Source organism: Nomascus leucogenys, chromosome 15 (genome assembly GCF_006542625.1).
Source record: "Nomascus leucogenys isolate Asia chromosome 15, Asia_NLE_v1, whole genome shotgun sequence".
NCBI lineage: Eukaryota > Metazoa > Chordata > Mammalia > Primates > Hylobatidae > Nomascus > Nomascus leucogenys.
In genome coordinates, this window is record NC_044395.1 from 107,194,042 (window position 1) to 107,212,084 (window position 18,043).

The window sequence follows — 18,043 nt, forward strand, 5'->3', positions numbered from 1 at the left end:
AATAGCTGAAGCTCCTGAGGTTACAGGCATGCACCACCACGCCCAGCTAATTGTTGTATTTTCAGTAGAGATGGGCATTCCCCATGTTGGCCAGGCTGATCTTGAACTCCTGACCTCAAGTGATCTGCCTGCCTCAGCTCCCAAAGTTCTGGGATTACGGGCGTGAGCCACCGCACCTGGCTTACACTCTTAGTTTTTTAAAAATGCCAGTTGTGCTTATAAATGTCCTTGAAGAAGCAGTGAAGACTGTTACTTTTATTAAATTGATTGATTGATTATAAATATTTTTAATATTCTTTGTGACAAAATGGGAAGTATACATAAAACATCTCTGCTGCAAACCCAGCATGATGGTTGTTTTGAAGAAAAGCAATTTGTGGCCTTGATTTGTTCACCTTGAGTTGCAAGTGGACTTAATCGCTTTGTTCATAGAACATCATTTTTACTGGAAAGGACAATTAATAAACCATGGTTATTCAGAGTACCCAACTAGCAGACATTTTCCTTCAGTTAATCAAGTGAGCCTGTTGTTTCAGGGAAAGCAACTGACAGTATTTGTTGCCAGTGATAAGATTCAGCTTTTAAGTGAAAATAAGAATTTTGGCAGAGTTTTGAACTTGAAGCTTCCCAGTATTTAAAGACTTTTCTAATGAGATTGGTGGTGATATTAATGAATGTGATCTTTTAAACATTGATTTAATATTACAAAATATGTCAACATTTGGAAGAGCTGTGTAACTCAGTGAAACAGTATTTTCTTTCTTTCTTTTTTTTTTTGGAGACGGAGTCTCGCTTTGTGGCCCAGGCTGGAGTGCAGTGGCATGATGCCGGCTCACTGCAACCTCCACCTCCTGGGCTCCTGGGTTCAAGCAATTCTCCTGCCTCAGCCTCCTGAGCAGCTGGGAGTACAGGCATATGCTGCCACAGCTGGCTAGTTTTTTTTTTTTTGTATTTTAGTAGAAACGGGGTTTCACCATGTTGCCCATGCTGTGGTCTTGAACTCCTGAGTTTAGTCAATCCGCCCACCTTGGCCTTCCAAAGTTCTAGGATTACAGGCATGAGCCACGGCACCCAGCCAACAGTATTTTTCTAAATACCAATGTATGATGTTATAAATTCAAGTACGGATAAAAGATCTACTCAAAATGCAAGGCAGATATATGGATCTTAATTTTTAAATAACATTTTTTTTTCAGTCTGAGGAACATAGGCCCCGTTTCTTTTTGTTTGTTTGTTGTTGAGACGGAGTCTCACTCTGTCCCCCGGGCTGGAGTGCAGTGGCGTGATCTCGGCTCACTGCAAGCTCTGCCTCTCAGGTTCAAGCTATTCTCCTGCCTCAGCCTCATGAGTAGCTGGGATTACAGGTGCCCACCACCACGCCCGGTTAATTTTTATATTTTTAGTAGAGATGGGGTTTCACCACGTTGGTCAGGCTGGTCTCCAACTCCTGACCTTGTGATCCGCCCACCTCGGCCTCCCAAAGTGCTGGGATTACGGGTGTGAGCCACCGTGCCCAGCCAAGGGAGACCCCATTTCTACAAAAAATAAAAAAATTAGGCAGGCATGGTGGCATGCACCTGTAGTCCCAGCTACTTGGGAGGCTGAGGTGGGAGGATCGCTTGAGCTCAGGAGGTTGCGGCTGCCGTGAGCACCACTGCACTCCAGCCTGGGTGACAGAATGAGAGCCTGTCTCAAAAAAAAAAAAAGTATGGAGAATAGGGTCTCACTCTGTTGCCCAGGCTGGTCTCCAACTCCTGCCTGGGCTCAAACGGTACTCCCGACTTGGCCTCCCAAAGCGTTGGGATTATAGGAATGAGCCACCGTGTCTGGCCTAAATGGATTTTAATGTAACAATGTAAAATGTTCATTGATGTGCTTTCAGATTCCACACTGCAACTAGCTTTCAAAAGCTGCTCTTGCTGGATGTCGTGGTTTATGCCTGTAATCCCAGGTACTTGGGAGGCTGAGGCAGGAATGTCACTTAAGCCCAGGAGTTCAGAGCTGTAGTGGGTTATGGTCATGCCACTGCACTCCATCCTGGATGACAGAGCGAAACCTTGTCTCTAAAAAAAAAAGAAGCTTCTACTTCTCAAGTTCTGGTATAGTGTTAAAGAAGAATACGTCTGTTTATCTGAAAAGGCTATGAAAATCCTCTTCCATTTTCCAAATAGGTATCTGTGAGGTCAAGTTTTTTTCATATACCTCAACCAAAGCAGCATACTGCAACAGACTCAATGCAGAGGCAGATAGGAGAATGCAACTATTTGCTTCTAAGCCAAACATTAAAGAGATTTGCAAAAATGTGAAACAGTGCCCTTTTTTTTGGAAAATATAGTTATTTTATTTTTTTTTTTTTTTTTTTTTTTTTTACGTTCTTTGCAGGCTGATAGTGGCAATTGTCATGCAGCTCCTTTTCAGCATTTCTGCTAGTCTCGATAGCTGACTACAGGCCCCCACCCGGCTATTTTTTTTTTTTAGTAAGAGGGTTTCACCGTGTTCGATTCCTATCTGATCCGCCTGTAATGTGGATAAAGTGAACATAGTTATTTTATTTAAAAAATTTATATTACTATGTAATGGTTTATTATTAATCAATTATTAATTGTTTTTATAATTAATCATTTGAGAAATTTCTGTTTAAATTTCTAGTATGTAAATATCTATAAATATAACTCACATAAACAAAAGCTCTTTGGAATCTTCAATAAATTTTAAGAGATATAGGGCCTCTGAGACCAAAACATCTGAAACCACTTCCCTGGTGACCAGTGGCCAGCAGATGAGACTGTGCTGAGGAAGCCGACATGAATTTGATTGCTGGATGGGGAATTCTTGGCCCAGAGCCCTCTGAGATGTATGACTGTCCCTAAAAAATCTCTCTTTCATCAGAATGGACGCGATCTCTCTATCTGGTCCAGTGGCAGCCGGCACATGAAGAAGCAGACATTTGTGGTACATGCAGGGACAGATACAAACGGAGATATCTTTTTCATGGAGGTAGGTGCTGGTTCATGCTGGGGGCCCAAAGGGCTATTTGAGAGTCACAGGGAACTCCTAGAACCGATGCCAGGATATTTTTCTCATTTATCTCATTCATCTTTGTGATCTATTTATCATTAAATTATCAGATTTGTTTGTTTTTTTGTGTGTGTGTGTGTTTTTTTGAGATAGAGTCTTGCTCTGTCACCCAGGTTGGAGTGCAGTGGCTTGATCTCAGCTCACTGCAACCTCCGCCTCCCGGGTTCAAGCAGTTTTCCTGCCACAGCCTCCCAAGTAGCTGGGATTACAGGCGCCAGCCACCATGCCCGGGTGATTTTTCTATTTTTAATAGAGATGGGGTTTGATCATGCTGGCCAGGCTGGTCTCAAACTCCTGACCTCAAGTAATCCACCCACCTTGGCCTTCCAACGTGCTGGGATTACAGGCATGAGCCACCGCACCTGGCCAAATTATCAGATTGTTATTCAAATAATTAAATTTTATATAGTAGGTGATACCCATTTCTTTTTTTTTTTTTTTTTTTTTTTTGAGATAGAGTCTTGCTCTGTCACCCAGGCTGGAGTGCAGTGGTGTGATCTTGGCTGACTGCAGCCTCCACCTCCCAGGTTCAAGCAATTATCCTGCCTCAGCTTCCTGAGTAGCTAGGATTACAGGCATGCGCCACCATGCCTGGCCAATTTTTTGTATTTTAGTAGAGATGGGGTTTCACCACGTTGGGTGGCCAGGCTGGTCTTGAACTCCTGACCTCAAGTGATCCATCTGCCTCGACCTCCCAAAGTGCTGGGATTACAGGTGTGAGCCACCACGCCTGGCCCCATTTCTTTTATACACGCGCATACACACACACACACACACACACACACACACACAAAGATATCTATATATAGATGATATAGTCACATTGTTCATAAATAAGAATAACAGAAAATAGTACACATTGGGAAGTCATGCACTCATGCTTGTCCCCTTCCACTGAATTTCCCACTCCCCTCACCCCTTCAGCCTATAGACAACCACTTTTATTGGTTTCCTTTGTAAATTCCAGTGGATTTTTTTTTTCTTTTTGAGACAGAGTCTTGCTCTGATGCCCCGGCTGGAGTGCAATGGCGTGATCTCAGCTCACTGCAGCCTCCACCTCCTGGGTTCAAGCGATTCTCCTGCCTCAGGCTCACAAGTAGCTGGGATTACAGGCGCCTGCCACCGCACCCAGCTAATTTTTTGTATTTTTAGTAGAGATGGGGTTTCGCCATGTTGGTTAGGCTGGTCTCCAACTCCTGACCTCAGTGATCCACCCGCTTCGGCCTCCCAAAGTGCTGAGATTACAGGCTCTCGTGAGCCAGTGCACCCGGCCTTCCAGTGGACTTTTATGCAAACAATAAAATATGAACACAAATTCTTATTTTTCTCTTTTCTTTCTTTTTTTTTTTCTTTGAGATGGAATGCCGCTCTTTCACTCAGGCTGGAGTGCAGTGGTCGGAACTCAGCTCACTGCAACCTCCGCCTCCTGGGTTCAAGTGATTCTCCTGCCTCAGCTACCCGAGTAGCTGAGATTACAGTCACCCACCACCATGCCCAGCTAATTTTTCTATTTTTAGTAGAGACGGGGTTTCACCATATTGGCCAGGCTGGTCTCAAACTCCTGACCTGAAGTGATCCGCCCACCTTGGCCTCACAAAGTGCTGGGATTGTAGGCGTGAGCCACCCCGCCTGGCCTATTTTTCTCCTTTCTTTCAGAAAGATAGCACATCTTATCCATTGCTTTATCCCTTGCTTTTTTCATTTAACATTGTGGCCGGGCGCGGTGGCTCACGCTTGTAATCCCAGCACTTTGGGAGGCCGAGGTGGGTGGATCACAAGGTCAGGAGATCAAGACCACGGTGAAACCCCGTCTCTACTAAAAAATACAAAAAATTAGCCAGGCGTGGTGGCGGGCGCCTGTAGTCCCAGCTACTCGGAGAGGCTGAGGCAGGAGAATGGCATGAACCCGGGAGGCGGAGCTTGCAGTGAGCCGAGATCGCGCCACTGCACTCCAGCCTGGGCGACAGAGCAAGACTCCGTCTCAAAAAAAAAAAAAAAAAAATTGTCCTGGTCCTCTTCTGTATCAGTACCAAGAAAGCTTTCCCATTCGTTTTATGGCTACATGTATTCCACTGTGTGACTGTGCCTTAATTTATTTAACCAGTCAGTACATACGGATCCTTGGGTTGCTTCCAAATTTGCTGTTACTGATAGTGATACTGTGAATGATGCTGTGCCTGCTTCATTTCATACATGTGCAAGTGTGTCTAAGGATTCCCAGAAATGAGATTGCTGGGTCAGAGGGACAATGCATTTGTAATTTTGGTTGATACAATTCTTAAATGTCTCATAACACGTAATACCCCCTTTGCCATTTATTTTGTTGAAGAAATTGGATCGTTTGCCCTGTGGAGTCTCCTACATTCTAGATTTTTTGCTGATTGTGTCTCCTTTGTATTAGCGTGTTTCTCTGTCACATATTTCTCATAGACTGGTAGTTCAGTTCAGAGGTTTGATCACTTTCAGATTCACTCTTTTGGGAAGAATACTTAATGAGTGGTGCCATACGCTTCCTGTTGCCTTATATGGTCGTCCCTCTCCTACCGATCAGTGAGCTCAGATGTGGGCAACCTGATCTGTCCACCAGAAAGTTCCTCATTTGTCTTCTGATTTTGCCTATGGTATTTTTTGACATACATAAATTTTTTATTTGTATATAACTTTTTTTTTTTTTTTTTTTCAGACAGAGTCTCTCTCTGTCACCCAGGCTGGATGCAGTGGCATGATGTCGGCTCACTGCAACCTCTACCTCCTGGGTTCAAGCAATTCTCCTGCCTCAGCCTCCCAAGTAGCTGGGTTTACAGGTGCCTGCCACCGCACCCAGCTAATTTTTGTATTTTTAGTAGAGATGGGGTTTTACCATGTTGGCCAGGCTGATCTCGAACTCCTGACCTCAAGTGATCCACCCACCTCGGCCTCCCAAAGTGCAGGGATTACAGGTGTGAGCCATCACACCTGACTACTTTTATATAATTAAATTAATCAATAGTTTCTTTTACGGCTTCTGGATTTTGAGACATGGTTAGAAAAAGCCTTACTCTCCAGGATTATAAAGTAAATTGGCCGTGTTTTCTTCATTTCTGTGTTTTTAATTCTGAAACAGACCTAAGTAATTTTAAGGACCAAATACAACTCCTATACATAAAGTAGTAAAATTTCGCTTATGTTATCTGTTCCCCTGTGGTTTAGCTGAATTTGATTTCCACATTCACAGTTTTTTGAACAGGTGGTTTACCAAACACAAGAGGGGTTTACCCTGAAGCAGAAACATACATGTCAGTGTAGCCAACAAGGAGTCATTTTCATGTCACCCTTTAAAGTGTTAGAATTTGGCTAGCTGCCTCTCAGAGCCTAGGGCTGACATAGGACATCTGCACCACAGCAGAAGTGGCACATGACTCTTGCCCTTTTCTTTTCCTTTAAAAAAAAAAAAAAGCTCTCTCCAGCAGATTCCTTGAACTACTCTTACTCTCACCACTGTACAAAGGGAGCCTCATGCTAAGTCTCTGGGGTGTGGGACTGGACCTATTACCCAAATAGATGCCTCTTCCTCGAAGTGGTGCCATGCCAGGGAAGAGTGCACCATGGTCACTGCGCCATTACCTGGCTCCTGTGAGGCTGTTTGATTGAGCGTTTCTCAGAGCATAACCTGCTTTCTGCATGATCAGCTGGACGGCAATTTGGGAATTTTTATTTTTATTTTTATTTTTTTTTTTAGACAGAGTCTCACTCTGTTGCCCAGGCTGAAGTGCAGTGGTGCAATCTTGGTTCACTGCAACCTCCGCTTCCCAGGTTCAAGCGATTCTCCTGCCTCAGCCTCCTGAGTAGCTGGGACTACATGCACATGCCATCATGTCTGGCTAATTTTTGTATTGGTAGTAGAGACGGGGTTTCACCATTTTGGCCAAGCTGGTCTCGAACTCCTGACCTCAAGTGATCCGCCCACCTCAGCCTCCCAAAGTGCTGGGATTACAGGTGTGAGCTGCTGCGCCTGGCCAAGGAAGATATATATATATATATATTTTTTTTTTGGAGATAGAGTCTTGCCCTGTCACCCACGGTGGAGTGCAGTGGCACAATCTTAGCCCACTGCAACATCCACCCACCGAGTTCAAGCAATTCTCCTACCTCAGACTCCCGAGTAGCTGGGACTATAGGCATGCACCACCACGCTTGGCTAATTTTTGGTATTTTTAGCAGAGATGGGGTTTTGCCATGTTGGCCAGGATGGTCTTGAACTCCTGACCTTAAGTGATCCGTCTGCCTTGGCCTCCCAGAATGCTAGGATTACAGGTGTGAGCCACCGTACCCAGCCAGAGATTTTTAAAAATTGTCTTTATTGCCCTTTTTTTAGTTACAAAAGTAAAACAGTATATGCTGTAAATGTTTCAAACCATACCAAAGTTAAAAAATAATTAAAAGTTTTACTCACTGCCTCTCAATCCTTTGTCCCAGAGGTAACCAGTAATAGTTTCGTGTGACTCCTTTCAGATTATTGAAAACGCATATTTGTGTAAATATAATTTATTTATATGGAATTTTGTTTTCACACTTATGAAAGTGGTATCAAATTACAAATATTGGGCCGGCCACGGTGGCTCACATGAGCCTGTATCCCAACACATTGGGAGGCCGAGGCAGGCAGATAACCTGAGGTCAAGAGTTCCAGACCAGCCTAGCCAACATGGTGACACCCTGTTTCTACTAAAAATACAAAAATTAGCTGGGCATGGCGGCAGGTGCCTGCAATCCCAGCTACTTGGGAGGCTGAGGCAGGAGAATTGCTTGAACCCGGAGGCGGAGGTTGCAGTGAGCCGAGATCATGCCACTGCACTCCAGCCTGGGTGACAAAGCGAGACTCTGTCTCAAAAAAAAAAAAAAAAACAAAACAAATTACAAATATTGTTAAATAATGTGCTTTTTTCACTTAATGATATACCGTTCCATGTCTTTTTTTTTTTTTAGTTTAATGGATGCTCAGCCATTAGATGTCATATGGTGTACCATAATTGGCTTAACTAGTGCCTCTCACTATTTTTTTAAAAAATATTACTCATGCCAGGTGTGGTGGCTCACGCCTGTAATCCCAGCACCTTGGGAGGCTGAGGTGGGTGGATCACAAGGTCAGGAGTTCAAGATCAGCCTGGCCAAGATGGTGAAACCCCGCCTCTACTAAAAATACAAAAAATTAGCCAGGCGAGGTGGTGGGTGCCTGTAATCCCAGTTACTTGGGAGGCTGAGGCAGAGAATTGCTTGAACCCAGGAGGCGGAGGCTGCAGTGAGCCAAGATCGCACCACTGCACTCCAGCCTGGGCGACAGAGCAAGACTCCATCCATATATATATATATTACTCATTAGGCCAAGCATGGTGGCTCATGCCTATAATCCCAGTACTTTGGGAGGCTGAGGCAGGAGGATTGCTTGATCCCAGAGTTTGAGACCAGCCTGGGCAACATAGGGAGACCCTGTCTCTACAAAAAATTTAAAAATTAGTCATACATGTGGTGGTGTATGCCTGTGGTCCCAGCTACTGGGGAGGCTGAGGTGGGAGGTTCGCTTGAGCCCAGGAGGTCAAGACCAGCCTGGGCAACATAGGGAAACCCCGTCTCTACAAAAAATTTTAAAATAAGCTAGGCATGCTAGTGCATGCCCATGGTCCCAGCTACTGGGGAAGCTAAGTTGGGAGGATCCTTGAGCCTGGGAGGTCAAGGCTTCAGTGAGCTCTGATTGCACCACTTCAGTCCAGCCTGGGTGACAGAGCAAAACCCTGTCTCGAAAAAAAATAATAAAAATTGCTCATTGAATATCCTTGAACATACATTTTTGCACCCTCACATGAGAATTTCTAGACATGAAATTTTCAAGTCAAGTTTATACACATTTAAAATTTCGGTAGATTTTGCCAAATTGCCATCCCAAAAACTATACCAGTTTACACCTCCAACAGCCACTTAGGTGACTATAACAGTATATTACAAGCATTTCTCTAGCCTAGAATGCTCTAGCTTAGAAATCATGTGTTCTCCTAAATGTGTTCTGCCTGCCTTTACATGATGTTCTTAAAGGATTATGAAAGGTGGAGTGGTATTGTCCATTTCCCCCTGTAGGTAACCACAGAGTCAGACTGGGCCTAGAACTCAAGTTTCCCATTCCTACTCTGCCACTTTGACTGATTCTTCAAAGGCTTTAGAACTCCAGTAAACTCTTATACAGTAGCTTAAACCTGATAGTCTTGTGTGTTCCTTACTCACTCACCCAATATTTATGGAGCACATATTATATGCTAGGTACTTTGTTGGGTGTCGGGATTATAGCAGTGAATAAGACAGACGTGATTTCTATTGCCCTTAGCATTGACAAGCTGTTGGGGAAATCAAATAATTAAAGAGTATTATAAAATATGGTGAGCATTATGAAAGAAGCTCAGGGGGCAGAATAAATAGCAGAGGGCCTAGGAGGTGTGAACAACTCCTTTGAGAAGTTGACCTTTGAGCTTAGACTTGAAGAAAGAGTAAGAGTTAATGGTTGGGGAGTGGAAGAGTAGTCGGGGATATTTGAGCTGGAACCAATGGGACTCAGTGATGGAGTGTAGCTAGTTAGAGGGAAGAGGAAGGAGTCAGGCATCAATTCTTCATTTCGGGCTGGGGCAGCTGGGTGGATGGTGGTGCCATTTCCTCAAATAGCAGACTTAAAAGGAGGATCTGCCCAGGAGGAGGTGTTGAGTTCAGATTTGGACATAATGAGTTTGAGGTGCTACATGTGAAGCATCCGGACATTGAGAGGCTCAGGAGCTCAGGAAGAGAGGTCTAAGATGGAGACAGGTAAGAACCATCAACACGGTAATAATCATTAGTTTCATAGTTCTGATGTCTAGGAGCTAATTAGGGTACTTTCTGCGTGCCTGGCTTTGTATGCACCTAAAGTACTTTATGCACATTAACTCATTTAGTCTTCATAGTAACTGTAGGAAGTTATTACTGTTACTATCCCAATCTTAACTGTGAGGAATTGTGGACACAGATGAACTTGCTCAGGGTGGCACAGCTCAGTAATGGCAGAGCTGGAATCTAAACTCAGGCTGACTTTAGATCTGTGCCCTTCACCATCGTGCTGTAATGTCTCCTGTTCAACATTTGAAGCCTTAAGAACGGATAACTGGCTGGGCACGGTGGCTCACGCCTGTAATCCCAGCACCTTGGGAGGCTGAGGCAGGCGGATCATGAAGTCAGGAGATCGAGAGCATCCTTGCTAACACAGTGAAACCCCGTCTTTACTTAAAAAAATATATTAAAAAATTAGCCGGGCGTGGTGGTGGGCGCCTGTAGTCCCAGCTACTCGAGAGGCTGAGGCAGGAGAATGGCGTGAACCCGGGAGGCGGAGCTTGCGGTGAGCTGGGATTGTGCCACCGCACTCCAGCCTGGGTGACAGAGCAAGATCCGTCTCAAAAAAAAGAACAGATAACTTCACCTGAAAGAGAATGTTGAACAAGAAGGTGTCAAAGATATTTACTTTTTAATTTATATCATCCTGTATTGTATTTTTATGTAATAAGCACTGTTCATGTGTCACTTGTGTAATTAATTTTTTAAAATATTTTTATAGAAAAAGGGTAGACCCAGGATTAGAAAGTGCGTCAGCTCCATTTTTCTCCTTGGTTAAAGTCTGTCATGGTCTCCTAGCTTTGTGTTTGTCAACAAAGATGGTTCCTGAGGTTGTAAGATGGAGGCATGAGATCTCCTCCAAATACTTTAAGTCTGTAGAGCACATAAGAGGTAATAAATAACTGGGCCGGGCACAGTGGCTCAACGCCTGTAATCCCAGCACTTTGAGAGGCCGAGACGAGCGGATCACTTTAGGTCATGAGTTCGAGACCAGCCTGGCCAACATGGTGAAACCCTGTCTCTACTAAAAATACAAAAATTAGCTGAGCATGGTGATGTGTGCCTGTAATCTCAGCTACTCGGGAGGCTGAGGCAGGAGAATCATTTTAACCCACAAGGCAGAGGTTGCAATGAGTCGAGATTGTACCACTGTACTCCAGCCTGGGCGACACAGTGGGACTCCATCTCAAAAAAAAAAAAAATTATAGCCAGTGTGATGGTGTGCACCTGTAGTCCCTGCTACTTTGGGGGCTGAGGCAGGAAGATGACTTGAACCTGAGAGGTCGAGGCTACAGTGAGCTGAGATGGTGCCACTGCAGTCAAGCCTGGGGGACAAAGTGAGACCCTGTCTCAAAAAAAAAAAAGAGGTAATAAATAACTGATTGATTTGTGCCTCCTCCCTTGTACATAGGTTCCTTCTAATGACTCCATCTCTTCCAACAATCCTTGTAGCAGGCAGCATGTCAGTAGTTCTGTTTTGTGTCTCCACCTAGGGACACCATGAGTGTAAGGCGGAAAACCTGACCATGGGGATGCCCCAGGGCCAGTTGTCCCATCCTTTCCCTGTAGGAGACAGTCTAGGGAGAGGCTGTCAGAGACAGGACCTGCTGAGCTGCTTTGTGCACTTCTCCAGGTGTGCGACGACTGTGTGGTGCTGCGTAGTAACATCGGAACAGTGTATGAGCGCTGGTGGTACGAGAAGCTCATCAACATGACCTACTGTCCCAAGACCAAGGTGTTGTGCTTGTGGCGTAGAAATGGCTCTGAGACCCAGCTCAACAAGTTCTATACTAAAAAGGTACCCAGGATCTGTGTTTGGGTTGGGGCTAGTAGGCATTGAAGACCAAATAGTGAGTTTCTTTTTGGGAAGTTAAAATTCCAAAACGCATGTCTGGAGCCACACTTCTGTCCCCAGCTGTTGGGTGGGGTACCTAAAGCTGTCTCTGTCAAGCCAACTAGGCCTAATAGTAGTCACAATCGGTATTAACCAACCATATCTAGCATTCCTACACGTCTGTACCCATGCCTTCTTTAAAGCCATACTATTCATAATGCTCCAGATCTATCATTCATAACCTCAACAATGAACAAGGCATCTGAAAAATAGGAGGACTACTTAAAATTTTACCCCTCACTTCAACCTCCGGCCTTCAGTGGCCATTGTAGAGCGGTGGGTGGGGAACCCTGGAGAGCCCCCATGATGGGACCGCTCTCCCCTGTGCCACAGTGTCGGGAGCTGTACTACTGTGTGAAGGACAGCATGGAGCGCGCTGCCGCCCGACAGCAAAGCATCAAACCCGGTGAGGAGAGTTTTTCCTGAGAGTGTCTTCCCTGTTTCTACCAGTCCTTCTGAGTGTCAGGGGCCTGGCAGGGAAGTCGGGTGGGATTCCCCACCTCACCAGTGAGCTGATAGCCCCCTCCCTCACCACAGGACCTGAATTGGGTGGCGAGTTCCCTGTGCAGGACATGAAGACTGGTGAGGGTGGCCTGCTGCAGGTGACCCTGGAAGGGATCAACCTCAAATTCATGCACAATCAGGTAGGTGCGAGCGGCAGCACGAGACTCCCTGTCCTTCCATCTGTAAGGAGGACCAATGTCCAGGCCCCCAGTACTTCCCCAGCAAGCATGAGAGAGGGCCCTCTGGAGCTAGAGGGAGAGCTGGAGCAGCTGGACCCAGGAAAGAAATCCCAGGGGAGGGCACAGTGACGTTGGCGACCACCTGGCGCTGTGAAGGTGCACCAGGGAGCCCGCGGGGGAGGCTGGGCAGGAGCGAGGCCAGGTGGCCACGCTGCCCCATCCGTTGGACTCCACACAGTGTGAGTGGGAGCGTCTCACTTGGCCCTTCCCCTGCAGTGTCTCTGCCTTCCTCTATTCCCAGGGTATGCTTCTGCTTGGTGGTTTTGCTTTGAGAGTCTAGACTGGCCGATCTCCTTGTGTCTTTCTGGTGTGCGTGCAGCTTGCGTGTGCGTGCGTGCAGCTTGCGTGTGCGTGTGTGCCTGCGTGCCTGTGTGTAAGTAGCTTGTATCTGTCCTCTCTGGAGTGTGTTTATTTGCCTTTTTCTTCTGCGGATTCTTCTTCCTGTTCTTTTCCTTCCTCTGAGTGTTCCCACTCTGTCCCCTGCTCCACAGGCCCCATTCCCCTTCTTTTGACTGGGGAGCACTTCTGGATACATCTTTCCCTCATTGTAATTCCACATAGGAGCTGACTTTTTTTTTTTCTCTCTTGGTCTTTTAACACAGTGTTACCTTTTTCTCTCAGTGGACATTCCTTAAGCTAATTCCTTTCTGAGGCCAGCGCATCATCCCAGGTCCGTTCACAGCTCTGACTCCTCACACAAGTGCCTTCCCTCCTCTTTCCCTGATGTCCGGGTTCCTCTCCCTGAGGCTCTGAGCCAGACCCGAATGTGTGAAGCCCCACAGCCCCTGGCCAGGCCGCAGACCCTCAGGGGAGGTAGATGCCTGACTGACGTGGCTATCTCCCTCCCTCTGCTAGCCGTTGTAGCTCTCTTTCAGGAACGTAGCTGGGCAGCTTTGGTTTAACAGGAAACGGCTGCCCAGGCTGCCAGCAGCCCCTTAGTGTATTTTCAATCTAGGACTTAGGGCAGTAGCCAACCCCAAAGACCTTAGGACCAGCCCAGAGAGGGGTCTACCTAAGTGCTTTTCTGGACCACAAAGGTGTCAGTACTTCTTGGGGAGCAGACTTCTGACCACATTTTAGCGCCGTGGCCTCCCCTTCTGAAGGTGAGATCTTGCTGAGCAATGCCCAGGTGCTGTGCCCTGTTCCTCGTCCTGCCCTTGGCATAGCCCCTCTGGGCAGCCATCCAAGCCAGTCTGTGGTTGAAGGCTTGGCCCCTAGAAGATCGATTGTGCAGAGAAGGGGAGGAAAGCCCGGGTTCTCAGTCTCACCTCACAGTTAATAATGAGATAGCGACCTGCCCCCTCTTCTGCCACACAGTGGTCATTTGGAGTGGAGGAGGCAGCAGACCTCCTGGTGGAGCTGTGCAGTCTGGGGTGAATGGGAAAAGCACAGGCTTTGGTGTCAGGACATGCTTGGATTTGAAGTCCAGCTTCCACGTTCATGGGCAAAGAAACTTTTTGATCCATAGCTTCCTCATGTAGAAAACGGGTGTAATACTATATACTATGTCACGTAGTAGGTGCAGAGATTAGAAATAGTATTTGTAAAACCCCAAGTAGGTGCTCAGCAAGTGGTAGCTGATAATTATTGTCACCACATACCTCTTGGGAGATCCTGGATCCTGTTTCAAGGACGATACCAACACCTCCCACCCCGAGGACAGTCTGAGGGGAGCTTTGCGCCCGTGCCAGCCCTCTGCGCCGGAGGAGGATGCATGGAAGGGTAGAGACCTAATGGGCTGAGTGGGGACCCCTGGGGCACCGTGTCTTACAAGCACTGCCCTGGGCAGAGGGTATGGGCGGGCAGCCCAGGCCAGCAGCGGGGCCTTCGGGTTGGATTTGACCATTCAAACTAACGCCTTCATTTCTCTCCCATGCTTTCTCCTCCGGCCAGGAGCGGAAGGTACATGCCCTTTCTGCTATCTTCGCTTCTTAGCGCTTTTGAGTTGTGTGCGTGTGGATTCTTCTGTCCTCTCTTTGGGAAATAGACTTTCTTTGTGTGGGCGGGGCTATAGCTGGGAGAGTGTGCTGTGTGGGGCATGGGTGGAGCCTGTGGGCCTTACCCCGCCCTCCCTCCCTCTCTTGCAGGTTTTCATAGAGCTGAATCACATTAAAAAGTGCAATACAGTTCGAGGCGTCTTTGTCCTGGAGGAATTTGGTAATTACACTATTTTGCTCTTAGGTCTGGACTCACATGGCAGTAACTCAAACCTCGGAGCTCCAGAGGAGGGTCTAGGGGCAGGGAGAAGAAGAACCGCTGTAGAGAAGTCAGGAGGAGCAGGAGTGACAAGGAAGAAAAGGGACCCCTGAGATGAGAGCCGGGGTGTGGAAGGGAAAGATAGATAATGGATCGCAGAAGAGCAAATGGGGCCTCAGGTGGGTTTCGAGTTTAGAGGTCAGTGAAGTAGCACCACCTCAGTGGTCAGAAAGTTTGGGACAGCAGACAGGCGACCCCCAAGCTCCACTACGTCCGTGTCACCTGCTGCAATCTCTCTAGCAGCCCAGTCGCCAGCCAGCCTCCCTGGCGCCGCCCTGGTCTCCACCTGGCCTCTGTGCCAGATGAAGGGCACCGGGCATCGCAGGCAGACTCACTTGAGGGACAGAGGAGTCTAGCGGGACAGCCGTAGCCGGAAGCTGGGAGCCAGCGCTAGGGAGTGGTGTAGTGGGTTCTCACCCTGGGGCTTTGAGTTCCTGCTGTGTTTGTGCTTCATTCTTTTGTGCCCCTCATCGCTGCTATGAAAACCTTCGTTCTCCAGCAGGTAAAGTGACCTCGGCTCGTGCTGCCTCTCCCCAGGTCTCTGCCTTGGGCCCTGCCCTGGGTGGGTAGCTCCCATCGAACCAGCTCCTCACACTGCCAGCTCGTCTCTTCCTTTCTCCCCCACCCTCTTTCTTCCCACCTTGCCTCCCCCTCTCACTGGCTCACTGGACTTTCCTCCCCATGTGCTCCCTTCTCTCTTCTGTCAGAGAGATACTTGGGGGAATCTTCCAACTTGGGAGAATGGCCTGGGGCTTCTTGCTCTACCTTTGATGAGTTTATTCCCTGCTGACCCTGGGTTCCCCCAAATTCTACCTCCCAGGGTCAGAAGAAGGTACGGCCAATTCTCCTCCTGCCTTTTCTGGCCCCCAGGGAGATGCCAGGCCCCTCTGCTCCCAGTCTCAAGGGGCCATGATGATGGCTGAGCCTGGGGGGCCTACTCCTTCCTCTGGCCAAGCAGAACCCCTGCATGGCTGGAGCGGGGGGACTCTCGCTCTTGCCTTCCGGGCTGTGGACATGTGTGTATTTCGCCTGATGTTCCCTGTCACCTCCCTCCCTGGGTGCTGTACTCGCCTGTCTTCTGCTGGGTGTGTTGCTCCAGAGCCCTCAGACGCTCTCCCTCACACAGGCAGGCCTGGGCTTCTCCTGCCACTCAGGGAAGGACACTGCCGTGTCCTGTGGGTGTAGTATCCTGTTACCTCTTCATCCAGCCTCAAGACCCTCTGTGCAGGGGGCTGGGAATAAAGGGAACTGTGTTTAACATGACCCAATTTTCAGGCTGGTGACAAGATGAGTTCACGGGTGTCTCAGCAAAGTTGGACACAAGCTAGAGACAGCTCTCTCCTCCCAGCCAAAACCTGGGAATTCCCCACTGCAGCTCCTCAGGGGCCCTGGACAGTAGCCGTGACCAGGCTGGTGAAAGGCCCGTCCCTCCCATCCGGGGCTTTCAAAGAAGTGGGTAGAATCACAGCCATCAAGTAAAAGCCACTGTGGATGGCAGAGGCCTAGCTGAGGAGGCTGGGGCCATGTCCTCCCAGCCGGCAGGGTCTGGACAGAGCCTCTGGTGGCCTCTGCCCTGTCATAGCCTAAGCTGCTGCAGCCACTGTGAGAGGCCACAGAGGGGAAGGGGACCCTGACGCCAGGCGCTGCCGCCTGGGGGAGCATGGCACGATTGCTCTTAGTGTTGAACTTTCTGTTTTGTCTCTTGCCCGTCCGGTTTTAGTTCCTGAAATTAAAGAAGTGGTGAGCCACAAGTACAAGACACCAATGGTGAGTGTGCCGCTCAACCCTGATGGGCCACAGTGCGCAGGGCTCCCTGGGGGACCTTCGGACAGGAGGAGGGGTGGGCCCTCTGCGCACACAGGGGTGAGTGGGGACCTCGTCTTGTTGCCAAAGGTTCAACTCAGGCTGAAACAGGTCTTGAGCCCTGAGAGACAGAAACACACACACGGATCCCCTCTCCCACGGGGACAGCTTCCTTGCTTGGAGCTCACATTTAGCCCGGAGGCCCATGCCCAGTGTTAGGGCAGGAGTTGCCCATTGGCAGATCTTCCACATGTGGAGATGCAGGAGTCTCAGTATCGTGATCCGCCTGGTTTTCTCTCCTCTAGGCCCACGAAATCTGCTACTCTGTATTATGTCTCTTCTCGTATGTGGCTGCAGTTCGTAGCAGTGAGGAAGATCTCAGAACCCCACCCCGGCCTGTCTCCAGCTGATGGAGAGGGGCTCTGCAGCCGTCCCAGCCCAGGGCACACCCCTGGCCCCTTGCTGTTCCCAAGTGCACGATGCTGCTGTGACTGAGGAATGGATGATGCTCGTGTGTCCTCTGCAAGCCCCCTGCTGTGGCTTAGTTGGTTACCGGTTATGTGCCCCTCTGAGTGTGTCTTTGAGCGTGTCCACCTTCTCCCTCCCCACTCCCAGAAGACCAAACTGCCTTCCCCTCAGGGCTCAAGAGTGTGTACAGTCTGTGGGGCTGGTGTGAACCCACTATTTTGTGTTCTTGAGACATTTGTGTTGTGGTTCCTTGTCCTTGTCCCTGGCGTTATAACTGTCCACTGCAAGAGTCTGGCTCTCTCTTCTCTGTGACCCGGCACGACTGGGCGCCTGGAGCAGTTTCACTCTGTGAGGAGTGAGGGAACCCTGGAGCTCGCCTTCTCAGAGGAAGGGCACAGAGAGGAAGGGAAGAATTGGGGGGCAGCCGGAGCGAGTGGCAGCCTCCCTGCTTCCGTCTGCATTCCCAAGCCGGCAGCTACTGCCCACGGCCCACAGCGTTGGCTGCTGCCTGCCACGGCCTCCATCACTGCAGTGGAGCGGCGAATTCCCTGTGGCCTGCCACGCCTTCAGCATCAGAGGACGGAGTGGTCGAGGCTAGTGGAGTCCCAGGGACCGCCGGCTGCTCTGCCTGAGCATCAGGGAGGGGGCAGGAAAGACCAAGCTGGGTTTGCACATCTGTCTGCAGGCGGTGTCTCCGGGCATGGGGTGTCAGGAGGGAGAGGCAGCCTGGGCATGGGCAAGAAATGACTGTAAATATTTCAGCCCCATATTATTTATAGAAAATGTACAGCTGTGTGAATGTGAAATAAATGTCCTCAACTCCCTTCAGGCTCCCTGGCTGCCTTGTGTTAAATGACACCTCCTCTTGGCTCAGGCCTGAGGAAAGCTATCCCTGGACTCTAAAATTAAAGGCACCTCA

General features: G+C 48.5%; 1 protein-coding gene across 37 annotated transcripts in view; it reads left to right on the top strand.

The window, feature by feature from the left end:
- MADD (MAP kinase activating death domain) overlaps nucleotides 1-17,948 on the top strand; it is a 62,362-nt gene extending 44,414 nt beyond the window's left edge. For 19 of the 37 annotated variants that reach the window (XM_030794589.1, XM_030794588.1, XM_030794587.1 and 16 more), the window contains 9 exons: nucleotides 2,890-2,997; nucleotides 11,594-11,758; nucleotides 12,188-12,260; nucleotides 12,392-12,498; nucleotides 14,491-14,499; nucleotides 14,685-14,754; nucleotides 15,353-15,355; nucleotides 16,574-16,620; nucleotides 16,962-17,948. In XM_030794589.1, the coding sequence (XP_030650449.1) occupies nucleotides 2,890-2,997; nucleotides 11,594-11,758; nucleotides 12,188-12,260; nucleotides 12,392-12,498; nucleotides 14,491-14,499; nucleotides 14,685-14,754; nucleotides 15,353-15,355; nucleotides 16,574-16,620; nucleotides 16,962-17,066 (687 nt within the window). In that variant the 3' untranslated portion in view covers nucleotides 17,067-17,948. Of the gene's footprint in view, nucleotides 1-2,889; nucleotides 2,998-11,593; nucleotides 11,759-12,187; nucleotides 12,261-12,391; nucleotides 12,499-13,199; nucleotides 13,268-14,490; nucleotides 14,500-14,684; nucleotides 14,755-15,352; nucleotides 15,356-16,573; nucleotides 16,621-16,961 lie in introns of those variants that run through there. The other 18 variants (XM_030794613.1, XM_030794595.1, XM_030794608.1 and 15 more) reach the window with 7 other exon arrangements.
- The last annotated feature ends 95 nt before the right edge of the window (nucleotides 17,949-18,043 follow it).